The following is a 17,341-nucleotide window of genomic DNA, read 5'->3' on the forward strand; positions in this document are numbered from 1 at the left end:
CTGGGGTCGAATCGTTACATCCGTGCACGGATCGGCAAACATTCGAAAGAAAATTACGTGATACGTCAATCGTATGCAGTGATTGGCATTATGACATACGATAGCAAACGGATCGTAATGTATTTTCAATTCACAATAGTTTTTTAATTCCGCATTGCTTTGGATCGTATTTTTAGGTCACAATAGATGTGAAACTGTCAAAACTTTTGCGAAATTTTCAATAAACTAAAAAAAGCTAATTAAATATCCCACTTTGTTTTTTTTATTTGAGCTCAAGTGAAAGTGATGGGGATAAAAAAATAGTGCGGAGATAGCTAAGAGATCGTAGCAATATCGTAGGTATAAAAAAATTATGAATCCTCATTAACAAAATTTTCTTTGTAGATTATTGTTGAACAAAGCATTTGAATCTAAAAAAGACGGTGGAGAATTTTAGGAAGAAGTGGAAGATTTACTAACGTTTGTGAGGCATTACATAAAATCTGCATAAAACTTACAATAAGTTACGACCCTCAAAATTGCGGTTCTTATCACACACAAGAATCGACCAAACGATAAGAGACCAAATAATGTATACTTTAATAAATTTAATTCAAATATGTATATGTCCTTTACTTTGTAAATAATTTTATTTTTAATGTCAACTAAAATACAAAAATTTTGTTCATACAAATAATTTTTTTTGTTTTTAATTTTTAAAGTGATATTCCATTCAAGCCACGATATATCACAATCGCGTTCCTCCAACGAAAGAACTTATGCCCTTGGCCGCTCTTACCTGCGTTTCGTATGTTGCAGCCAATTGATGTTGTTGTTTTGGTTATTGTTCTATTATTGTTTTACAAAAACAACAATTGTCTCAAATAGCAGAAGCATCATAAGTCAATATGGCAGCCAATTTGGCGAAACCCAAATGTAGTAAATTTTACAACAAAAACGATTTCACGCTTTGTCGTCGCATCAGTGCTTCGACACATTGACTCTTTGACAAACGTGAGCTTCGGCCATTGCTTGTCCGTGACAACGGAGATGCGGACAGATGCGTGAGGCACTTGTTACTCGTATTCCCTTATCAATGTTTGTACATATGTACATATGTGGCTCGTATTTGCTTTCGTAAACATACAGACAAATGTGCCAAGGAAAAATATATGTATGTAAGTATTTGCCATAGAAATTCTATTGCTACAAATGTGGAAACGATAACGAAATAATGCGAATATGCATATTTCATCAAGGTCATTAATTTTTTTTGAAGAAATGAAAGGGATGACCCAAGACGTGTTTCTATAAGCACATTTAAGTTCACTTGGCACATCTTCATTTTGTAATAGTCGAAATGAATACAATGTTTTTCGAAATAATAATTTATTTAAAAATTAAAATTATTGTTTATCTAATTTTTCCCGATTTTGTAAAAGAATTAAAATTTTTACCATTTTTCCAAAAAAAAATGGTTCATATGATACAAAATAGTCACACATATGTGACTTTGTATATTTTTTCTTCAAATCATTTCTCTTTATACCTTCTCGCGTGAAATCAGTCGTTTTTCTGCCAGAGAACGTGCGTGCTCATTTCTGCTAAATAGCAGAATTATGAATTCCATAGTTCAAGTTTTTCAGTTTTTACAGAATTCAATGTGCACCGCCTCTATGGCTTTAAGTTCTCTGGTTGAACCCCTGATAGCATGATACATATACTTGTGCAATTCCGGGCGCATATCGATATCGGCGGTGTAAGACTCAACAAGCGCAGTGATTTCCAACGCTAATCGCTATTCCATCTCGATGTCATAGCCGGTATAGCAAAGTTTCTCTTTCATCATGCGCACAGTTCTAAAGACAACGGTTTGATTAAACGTATAACCAGTAAGCAGCAGCAACTGTAAAAAAGTAATTTCATAATTATATTAAGCTTATTTTACTAATTCTATTATTCATTGATTTTTTTTTTCGTGCCGAAAGTGTAGTCCCACACGTCACATATCCACCTAACTGCGTACCACACCACACTTTTTAGCTCGACAAGATATCTTCAAAAGATTTAGCATGGATTATTGTCCCAAGAAACGCTGCAAAACCCTGACAAATCATTCTTCTTCTCTATTGGCGTGGTGATAGCCGAGTTTACAACAGCGCGCTGTTTGGCGCCAATTGGAGATTCCAAGTGTAGCTAGGTCCTTCTCCACCTGGTCTTTCAAAGGGAGTGGAGGTCTTCCTATTTCTCTGCTTCCCCCGGCGAATACTGCGTAGAATACTTTCCAGCGCCAGCGTGGCCGCTGTCCTTAATTCGCTGAATTATGTCAATGTCGTGTTTCTCGTACAGCTCGCTTATAGAGTTTGGTTTTTGTTCATCGAGAGAAGACTTTACTTCCCAATTGTCTACTTTGTCCGAAGTAGCACCTGCTGGCAAGAGATATTCTGCGTTAGATTTCGAGGCTGACGTTGTGGTTGCTGGTGATGCTGGTTCCAAGATAGACGAAATTATCTACAATTTCGAAGTTATGAATATCAACAGTGACGTGGGTGCCTAGTCGCGCGTGGGACGACTGTTTGTTTGAGGACAGGAGATATTTCGTTCACCACCAAACCCATTTGCTTCGCTGCTTTATTCATTCTGGGGAAGGCTGAACTAACAGCGTGGTTGTTAAGGCCAATGATATCAATATCATCGGCATACGCCAGCAGCTGTACACTCTTATAGAAGATTGTACCTTCTCGATTTAGTTCTGCAGCTCGAATTATTTTCTCCAGAAGTAGGTTGAAGAAGTCACACGAGAAAGTCGCCTTGTCTGAAACCTTGTGCGGTATCGAACGGCTCGGAGAAGTCCTTCCCGATTGTGTTGTTGATTTGCCAGGTCTAAAGCCACCAATCAGTTTGTTGGTGGGCTGTAATCTTTTACACAAAGCGCTCGATAAAACTTTATACGCGATGTTGAGGAGCCTTATCACACGGTAATTGGCGTCTCCCTTTTTGTGGATTGGGCAGAGCACACTTAAATTCCAATCGTTGGGCATGCTTTCGCCCGACCATATTTTACAAAGAAGCTGATGCATGCTCCTTATCAGTTCTTCGCCGCCGTCTTTGAATAGCTCTGTCTGCCCCCGCCTTTTTGTTGTTCTTCAGACGGGTAATTCGAACTTCTTCATGGTCGGGCAATGGGACGTCTGCTCCATAGTAATCGATTGGGCAATTGGGTTCGAATTCTCGTGGCGTTATGCATTCAGGAGGCTGGAGAAGTGTTTCCTCCATAATTTTAGTATGCTCTGAGCATCGGTTACTAGGTCACCTCCTTGATTCTTCAAATGTATGCTCCGGTCTTGAAACTTTCTGTTAGTCACCGCATCTTTTCGTAGAATTTTCGAGCGTTACCCCTGTCGGCCAACTTGTCAAGCTCTTCATACTCACGTATTTCGGTCTCTCTCTTTCTCTCTCTGTCTACAAATGCGTCTCGCTTCCCGCTTTAATTCTCGGTATCTATCCCATCTCACACGTGTTGTGGTCGATTGTAACGTTGCGAGGTAGGTAGTTTGCTTTCTCTCTGCTGCGACACGACACACCTCATCGTACCTGCTGCCATTTTGCATTTTCCGAAAATCAATGGTTTCGGTAGCAGCTGTACGTAAAGAGTTTGAAATGCCGTCCCACAGTTCCCTTATACCGAGTTTTTGACGAGTGCTCTCAGAGAGCAGGTGTGCAAGTCGAGTAGAAAATCGTTCGGCTGTCTGTGGTGATTGCAGCTTCTGGACGTCGAACCTTCCTTGTGTTTGTTGATGTGCGTTTTTTGCTGCACATGGGCGGGTGCGTATCTTGGTCCGAGTCGATGTTAGGACTCCGGTACAGACGTCTAAAACATTGTAGACGTGTCTTCGTCTACCACAAGATGATCGATCTGGTTGGTGGCTTTTCGACCCGGAGACAGCCAGGAAGCTTGGTGAATTATTTTACGCTCAATTTTTCTGGTACTAATGATAACCCGGCGAAAGCGATCAGTTTTAACACATTTTGGGAAGCTTCCTCGTGGAGGCTGAATTTACTGACTGCTGTGTCGAAAATACCTTCTTTTTCCACCCATAGGTGCGTTCCAAGGGCTCATATAAGGCATCTTTGGCCATATCGTCTTACTCTTCCTTCGATAGCGATATGTTGAAGAACCTTGTTTTGATTCGGATTGTGACTAGACGTTAATCCACTGGAGTAAATGACAATACCCATCGAAGGAGTCTCTCTCCCACCACGAATCCCATACCGAACTTACACTCCTGTATATGGCCACTGTAGTAAATGCCACAAGGACCTACTCGCTTCAGTCCTTGCCCTGATGTTAGCCTTTATTATCGCGAGGACATCAACTAGCTGGGCAGCGGCACCTTCCCAATTAAGGGACCGCAAGTTCCTGGTGCATGCCCTCAAATCGTAATCCTTATATAGTTTGCCATGGTCGTCATCGAAAGGAGGATTCTCTTCCGAGGCTATTGGTAATTTTTTTGAACTGGTTTGAAAAAATTTTATACAATAAAATTGAGACTAATTTTTGTGACAATGAAACATAGTCTAAGCGAAAAAGTGAAAAATGATTTCCTCATTCCCGTCCTGCTATATGATGCAGAGGCATGGACGATGACAACAACTGATGAGTCGGCGTTACGAGTTTTCGAGATGGGCTCTGCGGAAGATTTACGGTCATTTGCGCATAAGCAATGGCGAATATCGCATTCAAGGGAACGGTGTACGAGATATACGACGACATTAACATAGTTCAGCGAATTAAGAGACAGGGGCTATGCTGGCCAGGTCAAGTCGTCCGGAAGGATGAAAACACTTCAGCTCTGAAAGTATTCGACGCAGTACCCACCGTAGGAAGCAGAGGAAGTGGAGGTGGAGAAAGGGCAAAGGAGGATGCACTTGGTATATCGAATTGGCGCCAAATTGCGAAAAGAAGGAATGAGGGGCGCGCTGTTGTGAGCTCGGCTATAACCGCGTAAGAGGTGTCTACGCCATTAAAGAAGAAAAAGAATTTCCTTAGGGGATTGCACAGTGCCTTAAACAATAAATCATTTCTTAAAGATATTTCCACAAATGAAAAATCTTTCCAAAAATCTTGTTACCGATCGTTCGGTTTGTATGGCAGCTATAGCAGTAGTGGTAGATTGACGGTTAAAACAAAGGAGCAGCTCCTTGGGAAAAAAGAACGTGTGAAAATTTTCACATAGATATATTAAAAACTGAGAGACTAGTATATGCAGACGGTCAGATGGATATGGCTAAATCGGCTCAGCTTGTCACGCAGATCATTTTTATATAGAGTCTCCGATATTGCTCAAACGACCGCTCCTGGGAAACCGTTTTAAGTCAATTAAAGACACTAAACCTGAATCGCCACGCGCATTGAAGGCTATTCCGGGAATTAACTTTAACAACTTTTTCGAAGTTTGGGAAAAAAACGTTGGCACAAGTGTATTGGGCCAGGGGGATTACTTTGAGGGGGACGACGTAGATTTTGAAGAATAAATTAAGAATTATAAAATTATGAACATAGTTACATATATGTTCCATGGAAGCAGGTCGGATATTCCTTTGGTTTTAATAACATTTGAACCTCATATATTTTTTGATATGCATATTAATTTTATTTTTTACTTTTTTATTTAATAATTTTTTTGTGTGATTACAATAAATGTTAATTATGTTTTCTACTTAATATTTCATTGTTATTTTCTTTCAGATGCTGAATTAATGATGAATAAAAAAGAATGTTCCGGATGTAAAAATGAAATGAATGGCTGTGAGTGCCAAAGTTTGGATATATTAATAAATAAAACAAATAAGGCGTTACGAGAAATGGAACTTTTAGATGGCATAGCAGGAGAAAGTTTGACATTACTGGTTCAAAAATGCATAAAAGGGCACATTAAAGAGACATGCCATGGAATATTTGACCGAAGTTTTCTGAGGCAGCTTGAAATTGTAAGTAATTGTTATGTTTAATAAGTCCAAGTAAATCATTTTAAATTTTTTTATTTTCAAACGATATGAACCTAATGTTAATGTGTAGATAAATAATAGACGATAATTGCACAAACATGTAGTCCATTGTTTTGATAACAAAACGTCTGAGATTAAGAGATTATTAACTAAAATTTATATTCACCTGAAATAATGAAGAGAGTGTTCAAAGGGTACGGACGTGTTATTTAATTCGCTCCGTGAATTAAATCTTTACAAAAGAAATTAATAATAAAATCAAGCAAGAAGTAAAACAACAAACAATTAATTAAATTGTAAACAAACATTGAAAACAGTGCACACAAATTAATAATAATAAACATAAACAAATAGTGCACGAATCAACAAGTGAAAACAAAAAATCGAACAAAAAATAATGAATGCTTCTCAGCCGTAAGCAAACAACGATGTGTAACGGCGATGATGAGTCATCGCGGCGATTAGCTGAAAAGGAATCGAAGCAAAGAACGCAGTCAGCAGAAGCAGCCGAAAACAACAATCGGGCAACAACAATTGCCCTGACAGAACCCAGTCTGCAGGTACCAGCAAGCGCGCAGGCAACGAAGAAAATCACAATGTGGAACGAATGAAGTAACTTATCTTGGTATTCAGAAGAATAGATAATTAGATAGAAGACTTACGTGTTAAAAACATATATCTAGTAAAATAACTTGCATGAAGATAAGGGCTGCAAATTTAAATTGGCTATTAAATAAAGCCTCCAAACTTAGCCTAGACAACAAAGTTCTTTTATATAATGCGGTCATAAAGCCGATTTGGATGTATGGCATTTAACAGTGGGGTACGACCTGTGAAGCTAATATTGATATAATACAAAGGTTCCAATCAAAAATGCTTCGATCAATTACGTGTTCACCATGGTACATGCGTAATGAAAATATCCATAAAGACCTTGGTATTTCTATGGTAAAGAGGGAGTAGAAGACAGCAGAATTAATATATATCTAAACTCCAAGAGCACCCAAACCCTTTGGCAAATACTTTGGTACATTCCACGCCTTAAAAGGAGATATATGTCCGCGTACTAAGGAGCAACGTATCACCAAAACAGCTCACTCACTTGCTTGAGCGTGACTAGTTTTTAAATAGATTTAAGATTTTATAACTTACTAGCTGACCCCGCAAGCGTTCCTGCGCCAAATTATATGTTTTGAAATGAAAAGATAGTTGAATTTACGCGGCTAGAGAGGCAACATTTTTTGGTTTCTGTTCCGGTGCGTAAATGTACAGAGAAGATGGTTTTCCAACTCGTAAACTAGAAAATTTTAAAAGTAAGATTTTAAACTGCCTGGTAGAGCGAGCGGGAACGTTAAAATTAATATCAGATAAGAGAGTTTTACAAGAAATATTATACCAAGAAACTCCCTAGGACTAACGAGTGTCGGGAGATTTATCAGTTTTACGGTTAGTGTAAGGGGGGTAAATGCAAATGATTTAAAGTAAAAAGTAAAAATTGTTTTGAACGGACTCTAACTTATCCGAATGGACTTGGTAACTAGGGTTCCAAACCACAGAAGCATACTCCAATATAGGCCTCACCAGAAATGTAAAAATAATTTTTGTGGTAAGCGGATCTCTAAATTCCTTAGACCAACGTTTAACAGAACTAGGAGCGCCTTTAGCTTTAAAAACCGTGGAAGATGCGTGAAGATTAAATTGAGTTTGGGGTCCATAGTTACTCCCAGATCAACAAAACTGCATACTTGCTCCAACCTAAAGTTTTGTATTGCGTATGAAGTAGGGTCTACAGCTCTACGTGATAAGTACATCGTTTTGCATTTTTTAAGGTTCAATGGCATGTCATTTCTATCACACCAAGAAACTAGGTTGTTTAAGTTTGTTTGCAACTGACATCTTTCGCTGTTTGAAGTATACGTTTTAAAAAATTTTACATCGTCAGCATATAATAAAACTTTTGAAAACTTAACAACAGATGATATATCTTTAATAAATAACAACAACAGAATTGGACCAATATGGCTACTTTGAGGAACGCCTGAAGGAAGGATGTCAGAAAAAGTATCGTTAAATATGACTTGTTGAATTGTATTACCAAGATAAGAAGCAACCCATTTTAGAAATATTGATTGAAAACCAAGAAGATCAAGTTTATTCAAAAAAATTGAATGGTTTACTTTATCAAAAGCTTTACTAAAATCTGTGTATACGAGTATAACATCAGTATTCTTATTCTGCCTAAAGGCCGTTGATACATGTGATACAAATTCAAGCAAACTAGTTATTGTAGATTTCCCTTTACAAGAAATTAGTGACAAATCAAACAAACAGTCGTCGCATTCGCGACTTGGCTCTCACGTCACTGTTGACAGTCATAACTTTGAAGTCGTAGACAATTTCGTCTATCTTGGAACCAGCGTAAACACCACCAACAATGTCAGCCTAGAAATCCAACGCAGGATAACTCTTGCCAACAGGTGCTACTTCGGACTGAGTAGGGCTCACATGAGTAATGAAGGTCTTTTACCATTACGCGTATATCACGCGATTGCTTGTCCTCGTACGAATACCAAGAAATTTGCGATTCATTTAATTTCCTTGTGAGTATTCTGTAGTCTGAACTATTGAAAGGTTTATTTAACATGAGCTTGGGCCAGTGAGCTTAAGTGTGTAAGTATTTTTAACTTCCGCGTTCATCAAGGAACGCATCAAAGGTTGACTAAAATTCTCTGATATAATAATTGGCGGAGGGCGATGACTTATTTTTGTAGCTTTTTTACCTTCTGCTGTGTTTTCCGTACTCGGGGGCTTCAGTATTACATCCGGTGAAGAATCTGCTTTGCGTTTTTTTACTTTCCCTCTTTTTTTTTCTTTTTTAATAGCCAATTTGTTTCATTTTCCAGCTCTTCTTTGTGTGTTTCTGCTACAAAGGTCGATTTCGATGGAGAAGAAGACGTTTCGCTAGTATATTTGTTTAGCGATTTCCTCAAGTTTTCATTTTGGAGTTTAAGTGTCGCATTTTCAGTTTTTAATTCATTGTTTAATGTTTCTATTTTCGTAATGCGTTCGAGCAGCATACCTATTTGGTTACATTGTGCTCCCCCACCGGAAGGCGGGGGGTCCATAATGATCTTATTAAATTATGGTTACGTTAAGTACAAGAAACTGCCTTACCAACTGCTTTACCGACTGTACGCGCAGATAATGTAGTGTCCCTGGCCACCTACAACTCTGCGTAGACAGCTGGTTTGCCGTGCGACAGAAACAGCTGATAACCACTTTAATTGTACGGAGGAGAATTTTTTGCGCGAAAATTAATTGATTTTCCATCGGAATTTCTAAATTCTTTCAAGAGGTTTGGTATGCCGCTGCTTCATTTGCGTCTCAAAGTTGGATCTGTCATTATTATGTTTCGCAATCTTCATGCGTCGAAACTACTATCGAATGCGATAGGGCAGAGTTCTTGATTCTACGAATTCCTTTGAGTTTCAACGATTTGCCATTTTAGTTCAAACATATTAAGTTTCCAGGGATTTGCGATGACAATCAACAGGACACAATGATAGTCGCTAGAAGTATGTGGCATAAATCTGGAAATGCTATGTTTTCCATCTTCTCTGTACATTTAAGCACCGGAACAGAAACCAAAATATATTGTTTATCAAGCTGCGTTACATTGAAAAAAAATGTAGAAAAATCGCCAAAAAATGTTTTTCAATACAATATAAATTCAACCTTCTTTCAATTTCAAAACACATAATTTCACGCAGGACAACGGCTGCGGGGTCAGCTAGTATTTATATAAAGCTGTATGTTGTCGATAGAAAATTGGTTTCCCTATGTGAAAAATAGTAACATCCGGGTTTTATATGACATTTTCTACATAAATAACAGATGGAAAATAAAAACAGAAATGCCTGCTAAATTTTTGGTAAACAAATATATGTATTAAATGTTGTAAAAAATGTTAGGTCATCATATAAATATATGTATACCTATGTATTTTCCATTAAAAAATGTTGGGCCATTATAAAATAGAGTAATAGTCATTACCTACTTACTTTTTATATTTTTTTAACTTAAAAGTTTTGTTTTGTATATTTCTAGTGGCTGGACGAGACTATAATCAATTGGCTGAGGAAAATTTTTAGTCATGTATGCATGCATTCACAAACTCCTGAGACATGTACTTCTAATATTATAAAAGGATTCAAAGTTAAATTAACATATTTTTTGTATGAACATTTCGCTCTTAGCATTATCGAACAGTTTTTTAGTATAATAATTGGTAAGTACTAAATCATATTAATAAATTATGATTTACAAAATTGTAAATATGATTTAGGAAATTCCTCCTGTGAACCAAAAATTGTATTATTTATATTGCTTTCGTAAGCTATAATACAGGGGGCCTATTCTGTAACTCGATTCGAAAATGTATTCTATTCGAAATTCGGATCTACTTTATCATTATGCGAAAGTTGTACCACCCTGTGCCAGAAAAAATACGTTCAATATTCGTTTTTGCTTTCTACAACTCAAAAGCTAACGAATATTTTATTCGAAAATTAGCTTGAAAATCCGAAAATCGAGTTACAAAATATAAAAAATCCGAATTCGAATAAATTTATTTTCGAATCGAGTTACAGAATAGGCCCCCAGTTCACTAATAAAAAAGATATTCATTTAATAACTTGATTTTGATCGGTCAGTTTGTTTGGAAGCTTTGTGCTACAATCGTTTGGTCTGAACTTCGACAATGCCAAAATATGTAAAGCTAATTTGCGAAATTAAAAAATTTTTGATACAAAAATTTGATCTGGATCGGCGGTTCCATCACATGAGGTGCTTCTTATTGTGAAAAAGACGTGTTCACCATATCACATCGCTATATCGACTTATCTCCTCACGTTGCCATTGCTCAATTTGTATAAATGATTTCGCACACATCTAGCTTTTCAGTTATATTTTTTCATAATGTAAACGTCAAAATTTAAATTCAATTATAAACAAGTAAGAAAGAGCTAAGTTCGGGTACAACCGCACATTACTTTAAGGTATAAAACGTTAACCAGAGGATCGAAATCCAAGCAATTTTATATAAGTATACACATTAAGGTGTTTTTTTTTTTTTAACTGTTAATTTTTTTCAGTCCCAAAATGAAATTTACGTGGAAATACCCTAAAAAAATTCCCTGAAAGTTTGAGCCCTTAATATTATCATTAAGGACTGGATCAAGGCATGTAAAAGTTTTCCAGTGAAAATACACGACAATCGTGTATTTTTATCTTTAAATTTGTATAGCTCAGAGGCATTTTATGGCATCGCTTTGACTTTAGACACATATTTCTCAGAATTGAACACTCTACAAAAGTGCCCATTGCGACAAAGTCAAAACTCACACCGGCGAGGTAGTACGGGGCTCCTATACGGATAGGTAAAGTTTTCGCTCATATATGAGATTTCACCTAAATGTGGGCGGTGGCAGGCCCATTTAATGTCTCTGGCGTATTTAGCTTTTGATTTACCGCGCTTTTAGTAGTTTTTAACAGTACCGTTATATGGGGAGTGAGTGGGGTTATCTTCTGATTTCATCCATTTTAATACTTTCGGTAAGAGTTCTTATAATTTTGAGCCGGGCGAGTTTGGTTATTGTAGGTTTGGTTTGTGGGCATGGCAGTGGTCCGATTACGCCCATCTACGAACTCGATTTTTTTCTACTAAGGAATCCACATACCAAGTTTCATCAATATATGTATATATTTCAATTTTTACTCAAGTTACAGCTTGCACGAACGAACGGACAGACAGACAGTCAACCGGATTTCGACTTTTCTCGTCACCCTGATCAGTTATATATATATGTAGGTGATACGTTCAACCGCTAGGTGAATAAAACTATAATTCTCTGTAGCAACTGGTTGCAAAAGTATAAAAATCGTGAACCTATTTATAAATAATTTTATTCGACTGTAATTTTGAGATTGGCAAACCTGCTTTTAAGAAAGCTCACTCGTTTCTCCGGAAAAAAAATTAATTCGCGCAAATAATCACGTTACGGGCGGTAGAAAAGGTGGTGAGTTTTCATTTATTTACATTGAAACAGCATCATTGCTGAAATAAGAACAATAAAAGCTGCGTTGTTACTGCGGAAGGGCGGTAAGCCGGTGACTAAATGAAGAATAAGAATGGTTTTTATTTATTACGTACTTAATCTCATTTGCGAAAATAGTTTATCTAATATTTTTATGTTGTTCCCATCATACATTTCGTAGACATAGTTCAGCGTTTTACAACAAAAGCTTCTTACAAGTTTTAAGTTTAAGTTTATTTTTAATTTTAGATTTTCCGGATTCCATTCCTGCCATAGATGATTTAAAGATTTGCATGGAAAAGATAGATATGAGAAAACACTTCATTCGAACTCTGACGAATACATTAAAAGTTCGAGTATTACATCCTGGCGTTAATACTATGGATATTTTAACTGGATATATTGCCGCAATTAAAGCTATCAGATATCTTGACAACAGTGGAATTATTTTAGAAACAGTTACTACACCAATAAGAGATTATCTTCGCAAACGCAGTGATACTGTGAGGCGTGTGGTAACAGGTCTGACTGAAGAAGGCCCTACTGATTTAACAGAAGAACTAGCTAAAGGAGAATCAAGTAAAGAAAATGCGAAACTAGACGCTAATGACGAACTGAACAATTGGGAAAATTGGTTGCCAGACTCTTATGGTATCGATCAGACAGCACGCGCTCAGTTAATCAATGTCAACCGTTCAGCCGATATAATATCTATGGTAGTTGACATATATGGAAGTAAAGAACTTTTTATGAATGAATACCGTAACTTAATGGCAGATCGGTTACTAACTTATTTGGATTTCAATGCGGATAAAGAAATAAGAAACTTGGAATTACTTAAACTAAGATTTGGAGACTCGTTACTTCACAGTTGTGAAGTCATGTTGAAAGATCTCACAGACTCAAAACGAATTAATTCACATATCTCAAGTGATACAAAATATAAAGAAAGTGAGTTTTTAATGTTGTAATTATTTTTATTGTTTTCCAATTATGCAGTGTCACATACATATAAGCATTTTTCACCCGGACGATTAAAAATTAAAATATAATACAGTCAAACCTGGATAAGCAAGAGTTCAAGGGAGCACAATCTCATTCTCGCTTATAGAGGTTTTTCGCTAACCCGAGTGCGATAAAATAACAATGTTATTTAGTTCCACGCAATAGAATAGGCACAATATTGACAAGAAAACAATACAAAAACAATTGTAGGAAGTTCCACGAAAGTTAAGAATGAGCCATAAAATAGCAGATGTTAAATTTTGTAATTTGTTTTGTCATTTGTTACTGTAAGTGTGTATCTTTTATGTATGTATGTATGTATTCTTATTGTAACTATAATTCCTCCCAAAATAATATACATAAATAAATAAAGCTTGACTGTCGCTTATAGAGGTATAGATAAGTAGCATTCTCACTTACGGAGGTCCATGAGGGAAAAACGACTCTCTCTTACAGAGGATTCAGTTTCTCGCTAATAGATGTTTTGGGAGCTTAAAATGACGGGTCCTGGCTATAACTCTCACTTAGAGAGTTTTCTTACTAATCAAGTTCTCACTTACCCAGGTTTGACTGTATAATTAGATATGAACCAAACATAGATGTTAGTTCACATACGGATACGGATATAGTCCTATATCTATATCGATTAGTTTTCGGTAATACGTACAACCGTTAGGTGAACAAAACTATAATATTCTGTAGCAACTGGTTGCAAGAGTATAAAAACAAGGATTTCAACCGAGGGTAAACATATATAGCAGAAATGGTGATACTCTTACAGAGAAGAACAAAATAGTAGACAAATGCGCTGCACACTTCAAAAGGTTGTTATCGAGTTCATTGAAAGAAATAATCACCTGATGACATTAATTATGGAACAGTAAATAACTGCCAGAAGATTGGAATAGAGCAATATACCGCTCAACCGGATTGTCAACGTTGTTGTTGTTATGAGCACAATATTGACTTATACTATGTTCGGACCAAGAACGAAAACATGTTTTCGTGGAAAAAACTGGTTTTCGCACGAAAACTTGTGTTTTTCGTCCATGTAAAATCTGTCAAACGAAAATACAGTTTTCGCTGAAAACTACTTGAAAACTTACATTCCACTAATTATAATCGGTGCCTGCTATAGTTTAATCGATTTTATTGGAAGACATATTTTGCCGGCTCTAAATTGTCAATTGATATTTGTTTACATTCCATATACAAATACAGCTGTCAGTTGATATTGTCATATTAGGGGAATTCTCTTGCTTTTGCAAAACCCTTGCGCGGTGTACGAATTACAGAATTTTCCTCTTGGTGCAACGGCACAGCAACAAACGCACGCAGAAAATTATTTACAATGGCGTTTTTTCTTAAATTTGGTACCTTACATTTCTTTTAAATCTATGGTTCCTATATTAAGAAATTTTAGGCTCACAAATTTATATATAACTCTCGTTTTCTTTGTTTAATTTTGTACGAACTTAAATACATATACAATTATAATATCGACCAAAAACAAATACGTATTAAACCTTACAATAATATTTACTTTGTTTATGCTTATTGTTTACAGATAAAACATTTGATATATCAGCATTCACAATATCTGCGCAGTTTTGGCCTACTTTCAATAAAGAAAGTCTGGAGCTTCCTGACGAAATTGCCAACGAGTTTGAAAAATACACTAAAGCTTATGAAGCATATAAAGGAAATAGAACATTAAATTGGAGGACAGTAACTGGACGAGTTCATATTCTTATTGAAATAGGGCAACGGATAATAGAAATGACAGTATCACCAACACATGCAATCATATTATACCACTTCCAAGATAAAGGTGAGTTTTTGGTGACATGCTTATCTAATAGGGCTCCAAGATTTTCAGGAAAAAATTTAATGTGCGAGTACAAAAAATTAACTATAAATGTCACGTAAGCTATTTTGTTTTGAATAAAAGCTTTATCTGTCAAAAGCGTGCCGTGTCGGCTTACATTTCTCCCTTTTCTTTTACACACTACTAATATAAAGGCGAAAGTTTGTGAGAGTGTATGTTTGTTACTTCTTCCCGACTAAACGGCTGGAGCAATTTTAACAAAATACTTGAGAAATTCGAAGAAAATTAATTTGCGGATAATATCTTGAGAACTTTGTACATAACTCTTTCAATTAAAATGCTTTACTTAAAACGACCCCCAATTCCTATGTACACTCTTCTTTCAATATTGAGGAGTACAGTAGACATGTTTGGATTTCAACATAAACCTACCCGCGTTCAGTCGCTTGTCGTGAAGTCGGAGCCGGGCTGAGTGTCGGGGGGTGTACATCACAAACAACGTTGCCGTTTTCGGACGCATGTGGTTATTAATTTTTTCTCCTACATTTATCGACTTTAAACACAAAGGACATTATCTGTATTTTTTGTTTGTTTTTTGGAAGTTCCATAAGTAATAAAAAATATTTATATCATGCCTCCCGTATGTGCTCAAATCCATACAATATTGATAAAGACCATTTTTCGTCCCAAAACACATATTTTTCGTAAAATGCAATTTCCATGTTTATGACGTTGCTTTTAAGGTATACATATTTTCCAATGTGTGTCCTGTCCCTTTATAATGTATAATTATTTTACTAAGATATGTTTTGTCTTTCACCTACATAGATTTAGATAGAATTATTAGTAGTGGTAATATATTAGCTACAACTTCCATAGCTATTTTTATTTATTAATATTTCTAGGAATAGGACATTTTGACTTTTTTGTACCTATTTCTGACTCGCAAACTTGAATTAAATTTTTCACAGGCTAGAATTAACCTTGCATGTTGAGCATCACAGACGAGAGCAACCAGCACTTCAGACAGAAGTCAGAGCTAGAGAAACTTCTACACAAGCTGGTGCTCGGCATCAGGAAAATGCTATCCTTATAGCTCTTCAGCGTGTATCAGAGTCACCTGAAGAGGCAGCTTTTCGATATCAAAAAAACAGACAGCGTATGGTCACTCTGCGGCCCACTCAAATATCTGATGAAGCAATTTCTCGACACCTAGAGCATGCCTAGCTAATGGCTAATCAGCGTCAAGCAGAGTATCGCCAAATATTTATAGATTGAGCAACTTTTCTTAAAACTCATCAGGTCCCGCATAACCATAATATCTGGGTCCATGAATTTACACTAAATTCCGACAACCACTTAAATCTCATATCCACCCCAGTTAATATCTTAAAAAGCGCAAACCTTGTACTACGTGGCGGGGTGTTATTGATCACTTGCTGTACTTATACCAACTACCCAGTGCCTCGGGACACAATTTCGCTAAGAGCGGTATGACTACTTGATGCATTTGCTCAATCTGACCGTTTCTGCGTAGAATTCCAGTTGAAATTAACAAGTGCTCAATGCCTTCCCTTTCACAGTAGCCTTTCAAAAGGTTACCCGTAAGCGCGGCTCCCCTGTCGGTTACGACCCCTCTTGGAATCCCAAAATCGCTACCTGTTTAGATAGGCGGTCAGTGACAGCCTCCGCTCCGTTGCCCTTGGTAGGATACAACCACACAAGTTTCGAAACGCGTCCACTACAAACAAGATATAATTATACTCTTTTTTCGTTCGCTCCTTTGACCCTACATGATCAAGATGGAAAGTGCTTAATGGAATTACTTTTTATAAGGAACTTTATTTAAAGAAATATCCTTCGTTTATGTGGAAAGAGTTTTCTCAATAGACAAACAAAAACTACAAATAACATCACTGGCTTAGTACTTGTGCCATATTAACATCAAAAAAGATCAATGTCAATACCATCAGCTTCACTATTTCGAATGGAATACACGATGAAAGGATAACATATAAGTCCATCGATGCTGTGGTAAATCAAGACGAAATTGTAAACTATCCAACTGAATTCTTGAATTCGAAAAGCTGTAATGCCACAATTTTTTCGAAGTAAACAAAAGTAATGACTGAAATTATACTAGAGGTTTTGGTGCATTATTATTGTTAGTTTATATCGGGTGATTTTTTAAGAGCTTGATAACTTTTTTTTAAAAAAAAAAGCATAAAATTTGCAAAATCTCATCGGTTCTTTATTTGAAACGTTAGATTGGTTCATGACATTTACTTTTTGAAGATAATTTCATTTAAATGCTGACCGCGGCTGCGTCTTAGGTGGTCCATTCGGAAAGTCCAATTTTGGGCAACTTTTTCGAGCATTTCGGCCGGAATAGCCCGAATTTCTTCGAAATGTTGTCTTCCAAAGC

General features: G+C 36.5%; 1 protein-coding gene across 1 annotated transcript in view; it reads left to right on the top strand.

The window, feature by feature from the left end:
* The window catches only part of LOC120771744 (anaphase-promoting complex subunit 2), a 39,263-nt gene that overhangs the window by 3,382 nt on the left and 18,540 nt on the right, over positions 1 to 17,341 (top strand). Inside the window, exons 3-6 of the mRNA XM_040099916.1 lie at positions 5,729 to 5,970; positions 10,096 to 10,276; positions 12,333 to 13,034; positions 14,656 to 14,919. Coding sequence (XP_039955850.1) covers positions 5,729 to 5,970; positions 10,096 to 10,276; positions 12,333 to 13,034; positions 14,656 to 14,919 — 1,389 coding nt within the window. The remainder of the gene's footprint in view (positions 1 to 5,728; positions 5,971 to 10,095; positions 10,277 to 12,332; positions 13,035 to 14,655; positions 14,920 to 17,341) is intronic.

This window comes from Bactrocera tryoni, chromosome 3 (assembly GCF_016617805.1).
Source record: "Bactrocera tryoni isolate S06 chromosome 3, CSIRO_BtryS06_freeze2, whole genome shotgun sequence".
Taxonomy (NCBI): Eukaryota; Metazoa; Arthropoda; class Insecta; order Diptera; family Tephritidae; genus Bactrocera; species Bactrocera tryoni.